This window comes from Pagrus major, chromosome 15 (genome assembly GCF_040436345.1).
Source record: "Pagrus major chromosome 15, Pma_NU_1.0".
Taxonomy (NCBI): domain Eukaryota; kingdom Metazoa; phylum Chordata; class Actinopteri; order Spariformes; family Sparidae; genus Pagrus; species Pagrus major.
Genome location: NC_133229.1, coordinates 21,139,911 through 21,154,094, shown reverse-complemented (window position 1 = coordinate 21,154,094; position 14,184 = coordinate 21,139,911). Strand labels below are relative to the sequence as shown.

General features: G+C 40.4%; 2 protein-coding genes across 2 annotated transcripts in view; both read right to left on the bottom strand.

The window, feature by feature from the left end:
• The window catches only part of LOC141009589 (equilibrative nucleoside transporter 1-like), a 41,477-nt gene extending 36,705 nt beyond the window's left edge, over positions 1 to 4,772 (bottom strand). Inside the window, exon 1 of the mRNA XM_073482258.1 lies at positions 4,719 to 4,772. The gene's annotated coding sequence lies outside the window, so the exon portion shown is untranslated. The remainder of the gene's footprint in view (positions 1 to 4,718) is intronic.
• Positions 4,773 to 9,620: 4,848 nt separating this feature from the next.
• LOC141009419 (uncharacterized) lies at positions 9,621 to 12,793 on the bottom strand. The gene is made up of 2 exons (XM_073482043.1): positions 12,559 to 12,793; positions 9,621 to 11,422 (listed from the first exon to the last, which is right to left on the bottom strand). The coding sequence occupies exons 1-2, from the start codon at positions 12,731 to 12,733 to the stop codon at positions 10,422 to 10,424; spliced, it is 1,176 nt and encodes a 391-aa protein (XP_073338144.1). The 5' UTR covers positions 12,734 to 12,793; the 3' UTR covers positions 9,621 to 10,421.
• Positions 12,794 to 14,184: the final 1,391 nt, after the last annotated feature.

The following is a 14,184-nucleotide window of genomic DNA, read 5'->3' as shown; positions in this document are numbered from 1 at the left end:
CATAATGTTAATTAATCGTTTTGTCTATAAAATCAATTTCCCAGAGCCCAAAGTAACGTCTCCAAATCGTCCAACAATCCAAAAGCCAAAGACTCTTCATTTACTATCATATCTGTCAAAGAAAAGCAGCAGATCCTTACATTTAAGAAGCTGGAAACAGCAAATGTTTGACATGTTTGCTGGAAAAATTATCAATTGTTGCTCTAAAACTGTGTTATAACTCCAATAACAGAAATCCCATTAGACTTACTTGGGATTTGAAGCGCTTACATAGAGAATCTGAAAATCTCTTTAAGCGCAAAAGCTGTGATGTCACGTTCAAAAGAGTTTCTCATAAAATATGAAAAAGTCATTAAATGTCACAAACTGACATCAGGCTTAAACTTTGGCGCTTAACGGAGAAGAATAATGAAATTGAATGTAGAGGAATAATCCAACATCGACGTTCTGGTCTGTCGAGGTTACAAGCTCTGAATCTGGGCCAATCAGGACCAAATGGCAGTGACCCAGAACCACCACATTCCCACAGAAGCTCAACAGATACACAGTAACACGCTTGTATGACTCCTGCAAAATACATTCAGGCAGAATCAAGAGACCTTTTCCGTTATCTGTGAAAGAGTCAAATTGTTCCTCTTGAATATGAGGTTCGACTATCAGTCAGAGCCTCTTTGTTCACACACTTTGGTATGAAGTCATCGAGGATTAGCAGCGCTGCTCCTAAAACGCTCTGTGCTTCATTATGTGTTCACTCTGAAGCAGTGCATGGATAAAGAAAAAGCCGCTGGCAACAATGACAATGTTGGGATGTTATTTAACAGTTTAAAATGGCAAACACATGTACACATGTTTGAGATTATTCTGAGGAGTTTCCCTGAGCCAACATGGGGACGTCATGTAATGTTCCTTACCCGAACATATTCTTTTATTGTGAAATACTCAGTATACATTTTTGCCAGTGTGCTGAATAAAAACCTGTGTGAAAATGTGCTGATGAAAGCCAAACTAACCCTAATTTGCCTCCTCCAAGTGCAACAAACTGATAAGTGTGTGTGTGTATATAAGATGCTTTACTCAAGATGTAAAAACAAACCGAAGCTTATTTACTCATGGAGAGTTAATGAGACCACATTCCAACGTGTTTAAACTAAACTGAACTGCAGCAAGAATTATTTTCTGAACAAATATGCTCAAAGTATGTTACTTCAGGGATTTTTTCTTTCAGAATACAGGAGCTCTCCCGATCTAACCATCCCTTTCTCTGCCCTTCCCTCAGTCTTTGACTCCTCAGGTCATTTTACATAGGAAGAATAAATGTTTCGCAATGTGCATTTCTGAAAACCACGGATATGTTGAAACTTAATGTTTTATGTTGCAACTTGCAACTTTCTTCTTGTTCATTTTTCAGTTTTAATGTTGTGACAATGCTGCGCTTATGATCTTGTTAGGTTCAGGCACAAAAACCTCTTTAGGTTAGGGTTAGGGAAAGATCATGTTTTGGCCGTCACACGGCAGGAGATGTTTCCACGTCTCGTCAAAAATATCCAGTTTTTGTTGCAACAAGCTTAGGAAATTATCCCGAGGTATCCTTAGAAATATCCATTGGTGCATGCTTACATATGAAACACAGGCTCGAACGGTGGTCACTGGCTTGGCAACGTTTCTCGCTTGTAACTACATCACCATCCCCTCCAGCTCCTGATGTGAAAGTCAGGTCATAAACATGCAGTGTGAATGTGTTATTACAACTTTTGTACAAACGCTAATATGGTACAAATGTGAACTTATTAATGGTTTGCAGAAACGTTAAGAGACTGAGACTGATGGGAACATTATCAGTCTTTGGTAAGACATTTCAGTCTGGACCAACGTGGTAGACCGACCACCTCTGCCATCCATAGAGCCAAGATGAGGCACAGCTTCTTTTTCCAGATTCTAAAAGATTTTCTACTTTTTCTGCTTTTATATCATCAAGGTTTGGACTCTTGGCCAGACAGAAGCAATCTGAAGACGTCTTGTTGAGCTCGAGGAAACTTTTTCATTATTGGGGATTTATAGACTAAACAATTCATTAAATAACTGAAATACTAATCACCAGATACATCGACAGTCTGCTGTTGTCTGCCGCCCTGCTCTTGCTTTGCCCTCAGTAAATCTCCCTGATTCATCAATAATGATGACCTTGTGTGCTGGAGGGCGTCTGGCTATAAACACAATGACGCCTTTGACGCTCCAATTTTCTGGTCACCTGGTTTCCCTCTATCATGTTACCCCACTGCATACTGATGAGCTGCAACCCTGCGACTGAACTTTCTAATTATAGTCAGTTAGTCGTCACAGGACACAAGAGAGAGATCAGGTGATTGTGAGAGGAGCAAACAGGGATAGTACAGCTGTTTTATTGTTAACAAGGAGGTGACGGCTGATTGCAAAGCTGGTACTGTCTCACTTTATCAGGAGGCACGGCTGCGTTTAACTTCTAGCCTGTGAAGTCAGTTAGGAGTTATTTCTATGCACTTCTGCTACTCGAGAAGATGAATGATTCTGCAGATAAAGGCCAGTTTACTAATAGCAGGGAGAAGAACTCAACCTGTGAAACAGTTGGAAGAGGTTTGTCAAGTCTGACGATGTCGTCAGGGTTGTACGGGTTTGGACTGAAACGTGTAACAGTACGCCTCAACACGACCTGGAGGTTTGGAGACTGAAAGACATGGACATCCACCTGGCAGTGAGGGCCTAATGAAAAGATGCTATTATTAGATGCATTATCGGAAATGTAGGCCAAGATATCACAGCCTCTGCTGCTTCGATTTTGATCCCTCTTTTTTAAATCTCTGTCTTGTGAGTCCCTCGTCATTATAAACGTGCAAACCTAATTGCTAAAGCACCCTTCAACTGTTTTGTCACTCAGATGTCTGAAAACTTGCATATTTTGTCGAAACAAAAGTTCAAACGCAAATGAGTTTAGCTTATAATGTCATGAAAAAGAGGAAAAGATGCAAATCTGTATACTGCAGAAGCTTGTACCTACAACTGCTTGACATTTCATTCTGATATAAAAACATGATCAGGCAATCCTATAGATTAAACGTGCCTCGTCTTGCCTTGCCTCGAGGGTGCAGGTGCGATGTATGCAGTTAGACACAAAGTATTTTTTAAATAAAAAAAAAACATTTACTCAAACAAGCAAATTAGATTTTGTACAAAAGACACAATGGCTTGCTGTAACAAGAAACAGACACCAAGGGATCTTAATAAGCGGATACATTTTTAGATTTAAGCCGACTTTCATGTCTACTTTACGCAAATTGGTGGCATCCAGCGCAACTCACTGCCTCCAGGAACTCCTGAAAAACTATAAAAACGAAAATGCTGTTGAGTTGAAATGAAGACAGCAACTGCATGGCTTATTTCTCCCCTAAATTATCCTCAGACACACATTTCAGTCAATTATTTTCGGAATATATGAGAAAGTTTCCAAAAACGAGCCGCAACGTTGGTCCAATTTGAAAACTGGGAGTAGACAGCCCACAAGTGGTGCTCGTCCAATCAGGTGTTGCCTGTAATTGTTTGCATGGTTGGGGGAGGATGTTGCTTGTTTTGTCAAGCATGCTGAGAAGCGTTGCGACCCCTCGAATCCAAAAACGCCCCTGTGGACACGAACCATAGGCCTTTAAATACATCAAACCTTGCACATCAGCCACGACAAATTTCCAGTCAAAGCATGATCTTTTCCTAACCCTAACCGAGTGTTTTTTGTGCCTTAACTTAACCAGAGCATCAGCACAGCGTTGTTACAACTTAAAGTTGCAGAAACATTCACTCCCAGCATTCATCCAGGCGCTGGGTCGTCTGAACACCTTGAACTTTCTCCTCTTTACGTGCCTGACGCTGCTCACTGCATGTGAAAACTGACATCAACGGAGCGGCTTATCACCGTGAGAATAGCAGCTTTCTAAAAGCCACAGGCTGGCTGATAAGCTAACAGCTTCACCAGTTATGAAACACGCTCCACCAACATTGCATCAAGCACACCGAGGAGGGAGGGCTCTGAAATGTGTGTGTGAAAACATAAGTGTGTACATGCTCCAGTAGTGGTTTTTAGCTCAGTGGGGTCTATTCTCGGAGCTCTTTCATGATGCCCCCCGCTGTGTGAGTGTGTGTGAGTGTGTGTGTGAGGAGGATCTATATTCTCACACTGTCACCTGCTGTGATGGTTCAACTCAGACAGTGCCCAAGTCTCAACCTTTGGCCCACAGCAACTTTGAGTCCAAAGCGAGGTCAGCTTTCAACTTCCTCTGCAGCTATAACAACACGCAGCGTGCAGAGAGATATATTACAGGTCTTAATATAGAGTATTAAAGCTGCAGCACACACGCATGATATCACATATCAAGTGCAGCCATCAGTAAATACCTCGAGTCACACATCAACCTGCGCACTTGCAGCTGTGCGATGCGCGCGTCGCGTCCAAAAAGCGCACTGCGACTTTGTGACCATTTGACCTTGTCACCGTTTTACCTGGCGCTCCAGCACCTCTGAAAGCAAACATCTGCATTCACCGAGCAGAGAACAGCAACGCGCACTTCCCAACAAGCATCCCATCCACTCTCCTCCCCCGCCTCCTCCCCCGTCATGGCTCAGTATTTTTGGCAGGCTGTGTCAGCAGTCTGAACGCCGTCCTTCACTCTCTGTCATCAGGAGAAACACACACTTACCCTCACGCAGCCGGCCTGCGATGCCCTCACATCTGAGCAGCACGTCGGTTCTAAGGCAGCAACCTTCATGCATTCATCCGTCTGTTTTTTTCCTCTCGTCTCTTTCAGCAGCAAAACTCAACTCAACGCTCCGCATTCACGCAGCTGGCACAGCGAGAGACGGGCTGCGGGGCTGCAGGGGGGAGGAGGGGGGACTCACTGCTTTACAGTCCGACAAATAACAGGCCAGCTGGTTACTTTGAGATTTTCACAAATAAACCAGCAGATTATAATCCTGTTAAAGCATGCGTCAGAATCCAGAGCCAGGTACTGGGTCAGAGAGAGAGAGAGAGAAGGGGCATAGTTAAAGGTATGGAGGCTCATTTCAGCCAGGTAGAGATAAAAAAAAAAAACTAAAAAAAACAAGAAAACAAACTTACATAAACATACAAACAAACAATAAATAAAACACATTCTTTTGAGGGAAAAAAATTGAAATTATGACATAAAAAGGTTTCAATTATGAGTAAAGGTCATAATCATGAGATCAAATGTCAAAATGAGATAAAAAAAAAAAAAAGGTGAAAATCATGAAATGTAAATTTGAAATTATGAGCTAAAATGTAATCATTATGAAATAAAAAGTCAAAGTCATGGGATAAAAAAATCAAAATGAGATCAGTCATGAAAATAAGTTAAAATTTTTGAGATAAAAATTCTAATTTATGAGAAAAAAATAGTCAGAATTCTGACATAAAAAAGTTTAAATTAAGAGTAAAGGTCATAATAACGAAATCAAAAAAGTAAATTATGAGATAAAAAGTCTACATTATGAGAAAAGGTCTTAATCATGAGATCAAAAATGTCAAAATGAGATAAAAAAAAAGGTGAAAATCATGAGGTGTAAATTTGAATTTATGAGCTAAAATTTTGTAAATATGACATAAAAAGTCTAGATTATTAGTAAAAGTTACAATTATAAGTTAAAAAGTTGAAATTTTGGGATAAAAAGTCAAAAGTAGGACATAAAAATCCATCAGTCATCTCCTAATCTTTACTTTTTTGACATGACTAACCACCACCAACCACAAAATAATTTTAAATAAAGGCTAAAATTGCATCATTTTCTTTTCTTCTTAAATACAGTTGATCATACGTATGTTTAGATCCTGACCTCCCATGTGTGGTTAGCTTTAGAAGAAGAATGTTTCTTTCTTGCCTCAGAAAAAAAAATGACTTGGATTAATTGATTTGAGTCTGATATCTGCCAGTGAAACAAAGCTGCATCCTTATGGGAAATCTGGTGATGAAGAGACTGCAGACGGATGACTGAGTCGTATTATCTGAAAATAATCTAATGACCACAGTAGTAGTGAGGGAGGAAGTGAGTTGTGCAATGCTTTTTTTTTTTTTAAGGAAATGACATTTAAAGATCGGCACCAACAAGCAGGTTATTTTGCAGAACGCAGGAAGAGAATTAAAATGTCAGAAGCTGCTGTGGTTGTGACATTTTGCCAAGGAATGAGCTCGATGCTGTGCTTCTCGTCCATGTTCCTCGCTGAAATCATTTTGATAAACCACCGCTGCATAAATAAAGTGAGAGCTGACAGGCGAGGCATCACTTGATCCGCTTATCAGATCCGTGAAGGTCAAGTGTGTGGAGGTACGTGAGGAAACAAATGTGTTGGAAAGAAAAACCTCCCAGCAACAGCAGCAGCAGCAGTCATTGTCCCTGCTTTTAATAGCAGACCTGCGGGACACATTAAAGCTGCAGCGTGTTGGGATTAGCAATAGAAAGTAAACAATAAGGCAACAGTATCATCTGGAGTCGCTCAAGCTTTTTTCCACAAAACAAACTGTCTTTGGATTTGCACCATGTATCTGACACATCCACTGCAGACTGCAAAATAAAAAAGAAAAGGATTTCTTCATCAAGACGTGTTATCACTGCTCATGTTTCTGCACTCTGTCCGACTCCCACATTAAACAGATGTGTCAAAACGATATAAAAGTATGAAACTGTCTCTGGAGGATGCCCACCAGATGTTGGCTGTCCGCCTCCACTCTGATCCTGTCACATCTCCCCCTCTGCACCAGAAACTCCCTTTTGGATCCGCTCCATCCACACCTGGCTGGAGATCTGGATTCCCTTCAGATACTTTGGACTCACTCGGTGCTGCGCAGAGACTTCATTGGGTGGGTCGGAGAGTAACTCAATGACCCAGTTATGCAACCGAGGGCCAGAGGAATTCCTGATGATTGAAATTCTTCGTAACAGCTCGTGGGTGCAAAATGTCACTTCTCACATAGAAAAACTGCCAAGCTAACCCCCCTTCTTGAGCCTGACCCACATAAAGAAAATCCCCACAATTCCCTTGGGTAAATTTCACATAATCTAACTTCACAGAAGATTAACCTCTTGCCCTTTTTTCTTCAGAAAACTATGGGCCAGTTTTCTTAAATCGCCATATTCTGGGTCAAGTACATACAGAAGAATTTACGGTACAGTAGTCTAACCCGATTTGTAGATTTAAATTATTGGATCCCCATTAAGGCTAGACATGTGGGAAACTGTTCCCAAGGATCTGGTAGTGTCTGCTGGTGATCCAGGGGGGTTACATAACCAGATTAGAGTAGTTGGTCTTAGTCTTGAGGGCCAAAGAGGCCCGATTACCTCTTTGGCTCTACAATCTAAAATCTGAATTGCCTGAAGCAGCTTCCCAAACTCTCAGATTCCTGAATGAGCTCCTGTTTCTGGGTGAGATTTTCAGGCCGCCTGGGAGAGAGCCAAGTCGAAAGTTTTAAGGTCCTAGAAAGTCATGGGTGACTGAGTGTGAGGATGTAATTTTGTGGCTGAAAGTGAGAAGTTAATTATCAGTTCAGATAAAATCTTTGAACAACATTGGACGTGCTCCCCACAGAGTCTGTGGTTTCATGAAATGAGATATGGACTCGCAACAGTCTTCACTTGGCTGCCCTTGAACTGAACGTACCAAATGTCACGATGATAACGCAAACATAATTTGTGTATAACTTATAAATACTTTTTAACAGTTGAGTTGTGTCAAAACAGTCAAAATGCAAAAGTTGGACGAGCTGCAGTGACTCTAAGGAGCCCTCGCTGACTTGCCGGATAAATAAAGGCTCCTGTAGTGCCACCTGCTGGTAAACTACATTCCTCTCCAGAAAGTGGATGGTTTTTGTATTCGTTGTTCATTTATTTATTTATTTTATTTTCCTATTTATTTATCTTGTTTACAGAAAGCAAAGCGGGTATGTATGTATATATATGTGTGCGTAAATATGTAGTTATGTATGGTGAGGGGTTAGCAGATGCTGGTGAATTTGGTTTTGGAGAACACATTTCTCAGACTTTTAATATTTACAATACTAATGAGGTCATTATACAAACTATTTATTTTTTTCCATAACTGAGTAAACAAGCTGTTCTCAGAGGAAAATAAGGTCCCCAGAACACTGTTTAAAGCTAGAAAGTTGTCAGGGTCCGCCACATATAAACAAAGTGAAACAGGATGAAATCGTGTCGTCCTATAAGCTCAGTTTGTTTATTCAGGCATGGAAACAAAGAGAGTTTGTTTAGGGATAAAAAAATATCAGTCAATGAAGATCTTTCTCTTGTGATTAAATTTTTTCCCCAGAACTACGAAGCATAGAAGTAGATGTACGCTTCTAACATTACATTAACATTATCAATGTTATTTGTTTGGCTTCTTTGAAGCATGGGACTGCGTGTATACTCCTCTCTCATTCTCACCCTCTTTGTTTGTTTGTGTCTTGACTTTAGGCTACTGTCAAGGCTTGTTGCAGTTTACCAAGTAAGATGAAGCTTATTATTTTTATTATTCAAGCTGTCCCTTTATGTTTTTATTTTATTTTTTAAAGGCAGTGGGCAGAAATGGAAAATAGTTTTGTTGTTAAATTGTAGGATGCAGCCTTCTATCGGAGCTCTACACAGTTTTTCAGTGTGATCAGAGACTGTTTGTGCATTCACCCAGGAGGTGAGGTCACATGTGTCCCTGAATGTGACTCTGGAAGTGATGAAATCCCATCAGATTTAGGGCTTAAATTCACATCTGCATTTAGATCTGTCTGTCTGGGATTGGATCACCCACAATGCATTTTAGTGCTGACATCAGCCTCCAAGTGGGACAAGGATTGCGGTCGTTACGCAACATCAACTTCTGGGCAGAAACAACCTCATGAATCACTGAAAAACACAATGCGAACATGTTTGCTCTCATTTTAGGCCTCTGGTCAAACTGACCTCAAATTCTCCACAAGACTTTGAAAACATGCCTTCATGTAACATTTTTGTTGACCAGTTGTTTCTGTGAGGGTCGAGGAGTTTGGCAACAGGAAGCATTCCTCGTGTACGATGGTTTAGTGCGGTCTGAACAAAACCTAGTCAGCAGAAACAAAGTGATAAAAACGTTTCCATTTGTTTAGACAAAAAGGCTCTAAAACCTTATCACACCAAGGACACAAAAACTGACAGAAATTCGACCTGAACGCCCATTTCATATGATTTCACCCCAGAGTCCCCCATCCGACAAGACTTTATTGGATGAGACGGATGAGATCATTGTTGGGAAAAGAGTACCCACAAGTCAAACTTGAGTCAAAGTAAAGATATTATGTTAAATATTACTTTGGTAAAAGTGAGAGTTGCTCATACAAATAAACGGATTTGAGTAAAAAACTTAAAGTGTCTCATCAGATGTTCTTAAGTATCAAAAGTAATTTTCTGGAGACAAACTACTCGATTGAACTTTATTCTTAAATCATGGTAAAACACAAAAAGTGCTTCCTGCTCCAGTTAACTAATTCATGTTATTCACTGTTTACAGCAAGTCTGAGCTAAACCACAAAAACAGCTAACACAGATTTACCGTGCGAAAGAGGAACATACAGAACAATTCGGGGTCTGCCGACAGTGAAATTTCAGACCTAAGTTACTCCTACTCACCAAATAAGAATCATTTTATGATTCTTTTTAGGATGAAAACCAGCTGCAGAAGTCTTTTCCTGCTCCATTTTGGTTTTCTTTTCATGTCAATTTTAGACATTTTAACGAGAAATTAAGAACTTTACGAAAAAACAATATGTACTTTTTGAAAATGAGAATACATCTCTTCATACAGATGAAGGAATTATTGAATCTGACAATGAAAACATGGAAGTAAATCATTGTCTCTGAGTGGCTATTCCTGCTGCTATGAGCACGTGAAAAGTCATATTATCACAACAGAGCTACTTTTACACTTTACTGTAAGTAGTAGAGGTGCAATGACTAATCAATAGTTGACTAGTCGATTGAAAGAAAATTACAAGGCAACTATTTTGATATTTGATCAATCGCCAAGTTGTTTTTCAAGCAAAACTATCAAACATTTGTTGGTTTCAGCTCCTTAAATGTGAGGATTTGCTGCTTTTCTTTGTCCCTTATGATACTAATGAAGAGTCTTGGACAAAAGAAGCTATTTGAAGATGTCGCAATTGAGATGGGATTAATTATTCAATTAATTGTGAAAATAATAAATCAATGAATATAATGGTTAGCTGCAGCGCTAGTCGGTAGGTGTAAGGCGCTTGATAAATGTGAACTAGAGGAAGAACGTTTTTACCAACTTTTATGTTGGCTGGTTAAAGTTTCAGTTTTGTGCTTAGAGGTTTGATCAATCTGGCCTCCCGTGGATGACAAGGTCAATATTTCTGAGCGTGAGTCCTCAGGTGGTATTTCAGGTGTGTGCTCTGTAGAAACCCTCTGCCACAGACGTCACAATGGTGCGGTCTCTCTCCTGTGTGGGTCCTCATGTGCTTCCTCAGATGTCCGCTGTGGGTGAAACTCTTACGGCAGAGAGAGCAGCGGTAAGGCTTCTCGCCTGTGTGAATTCTCATATGTATCTTTAAATCTCCTTTCCGGCCGCACTCTTTCCCACAGACGTGGCAGCGGTGCAGTTTCACCCCGGCATGGCTGGCCATGTGTTCAGTCAGAGCGTTGGTACTGCTGAGGTGTTTCCCACACATGTGACAGCAGTTTGAGCCCTTGTGTGATTCGAGGTGCACATTGAGACTTTCAGTAGACTCAAAGGTCTTTCCACACACAGCACAGAGGACATCTGCGTCCTTTGAATGAATGCGAACAGCGTGATTTATCAGGTGGCGATTGGAGGAGAAAGATTTGTCGCACAAATAACAACGATAGTCAGCTGCAACCGAATTTTGACGACAAAACTCAGTGAAAGCGATTAAAGACCTCTGATTTAGATCCGTCTGTGAATGGTTTGTAAAACTTACAGCAGGTCTTTCGTTTTCCCTTCCATCTTGGACTCTTTCATTCTGGATCAGAGTTTGTGAAGTTGACGCGAGAGGTAGATCGAACTCTACAGTTTGAACTTCCTGCAGCTCCTGAAACTGCTCCTCACTTTCATCGTTTTGAGGTTGTAAAGGCGGTTTCATATCCTCCTGCTCATTTTCCTTCCAGGCAGATGACTGAGGTAGATATGAGTCACAAGCATCATTAAACTCTTGAACCTCTTCTTCTTCTTCTTCGTCCTGCTGCTCACAGGCCCAGAGTTCATGATCTTCCTCTTTAATGTGTCGAAGCTCGGGGGCAGTCTGACAGATGCTGCCGCTCAGCTCCTGCTCACAGTGCTGCTGCTCAGGGGGAGGTTCCTCTTTGCACATGGTCAACTGAGGAAAGTCTGGGAAATAAAGAGAAAAAAATTAAGAGATATTGACACAAGTGACTCGTTTCTCATTCGAGAAACCAAATAAAATCTAACCATAGTATTCAAGTTCATGTTTATAAATATTGCATTCTCTAACTTTTGTTTAATGTTTTCTGTTCTCTCAAGCTCTAAGCTGTGTCGCTCTGTGTCCCTTTTCTCTCTCGAGCTTTCTCCTCCTTTTCATTCAGGCTCCTTTCAGCTGGACCACGGCCCCCCCGGGAAAATCTCTCTCTCCCGGCTTCCGCTACTTCACATATTGGCGGATCTGGATGGTAATACCCCAGGGCTCCCATGGATCATGGCTCTCTTCTGTTTTACTATGTCCACATATCTGTATTTAAATCTTTTTACATTCTGATGGGTATTTCTTTTGCTTATTATCTTCTGTGGCCTGTCCTCTTCCAGGTCACCACGATGGAGAGGAGGCCGTGTGGCTCGGTGACCACTTGGCGATGCCTCGGTCTGCTCAGTCGTCCTCCTGGATCCACAGTCTTTACATATATTTTATATAATTTACTTGTATTAGATATTCTGTACATCCGGGGAGAGGGATCCCTCCTCTGTGGCTCTTCTGTAAGGGTTTTTTTCTCAATATGGCAAGTTTTTCCTCACTCGAATCAAGGGTGTATGGGGAGAGGATGTCAGACACTGTACAGATTGTAAAGCCCACTGAGGCAATGTGATTCTCATTTTGGGATGTATAAATATAATGTATTTGATTTGCTGATTTGGAAAATGGAGGAAATGAATGTTTGACGCATTACTGTGTAGGGCATCTGTGAAAGTGCGCTGCACTGGCTCATGTATGACTCAACACACATTTTATTTATGAGTTATTATTAAACTTCACAATCTTTAAACATTTTCCTTATAGTTTTATACAACGACTGATGCTGCAATTATTTTAAAAAACAAATATATGATCAAAACTCTCAGCTCAAGAGATTTTTCAGGGCCATGAAAAAAAACAACAGTCAAATAAATCAATAAGTGACGTTACAGAAAGCAAACATACAAGTTAACAGCGATTTCCTCTGTGACAAGAAACTTCAGGCCATTTATTCCAGTCTAGTCTGACACTGACAGGTGAGAAAATAAAATAAACACACCTGTCCTCTGGTTTGACTCCAGTAGCAGACATCTGAGTCGTTCAATCTCCAGTTTGGAGCTGGAAGCTTCTTCTTCATATTTTACGATCGTTCTCTCAAAAACCTGAAGTATTTCCTCCGCAGCGGCCGTCAGTCGCTCGTTTACGACAGCTCTGAGTAGCAGCCGGGCAGACATTTTACAAAACTACTGTTTTATGAACGTGAATGACCGCAAGAGGAGGTCCTGTATTGTCAGTTTTTGAGTGGTGCTAGCTCAGAAGCTACGGAAGTGACAACAAACCACCACCGAGGAAGAGAGTGATGACGCGTCAGACCTCTGCTGCCCCCTGCAGGACGACAGCGGAACGCACAGCAGGAAACTTAAAACACAAGCTGGTGGGGAAATATTACTAAAAGACCATGTTTATAGTTATTGTTCAATAATCCTATCCTTTAAAAAGATGCAAGTAATTTGCTCATTATTTTAGCCAGTTTAAAATTCATAGAAAATTATTATTTTTTAATTACATATTTATATTTACACTGTGCAACATCACTGTGCAGACAGACAATTTTTCTAATTTCAAAAGTACATTGCTACACATCATGTGTGAATTACAACTATGGGGTGCAATTATTCTCCTTGGTCATATCTGTGAGTAAAAGGCAAATAGTGTAAATAGTCTTATTAGTATTATTATTATTACTTTTTCACTTTATATTAATCTTTTGTCTTCTTGCCTTACATTTCACATCAATAATTCGGTCACTGTTGTTCTTTTCCCTCTGCCTATGACTCTTAGGCTGCTGTAACACACGCTGTGGGATTTATAAAGTCTTATTGTATCTCATCTTATTCTTGAAGAAATAATCTGTTTACATTGTTTTTAAACAATCACATCCAAGCACATATCTTCAAATATTATCAAATTTTAAAAATATGTAATAAAGAAATAGCCAAAATTGTATTAATTTTTTACCTGTATTGCTCCACAATTACCTTCAATTAAATTATACTTTAAATAAAATAGAAAAAAATAAAAGATTGTATGACCTTAGGGCATGCGTTGTAGCTGGTGTGGATTTATATTGGACCACATTTGTCTGACAATTTCCTGTGACATCAGTTTGTTAATGAAAAAACCCTTTTTAAGAGGAGAAGCCGGAGTCGTGGCCTGTGTCCAGTGCTCCCAGTGCTCCATCTTGTTCACCTACTTGACCATCTGTCCCACGCTTAGCTCAGAGGAGATGAAAGGACAGTCATGATGTGAGCTGTACCTGGCACTGTGTACCTCCATCTGCAGCAGGGAACAAACAGGCATAAACAGCAATAAAAGTCTGTTGTGCAGTCATTGTTATCGGTGTAACCAGTCAAATTTAGGAGCTCTAACCTATGGACATAATGCTCCATAATGTAAGCAATCGGATACATTTGCATGCATTCCTGATCACCACTAGAGGGAGTCAAATAACTCCAGGTACAAATTATCCAATACAGTTTAGAGCTTCAGTAAGAGTTTTACATGCTTGCTGCTCATTGAGAGAAAACTGAGCCATGTTGTTCAGTTCTGACTCAAAAAACAGTCTTAAGTCTAAGTGAGAGCAAACCATTCTTGCTCAGAACCCAGAGAAACCTTTTTAAAAACT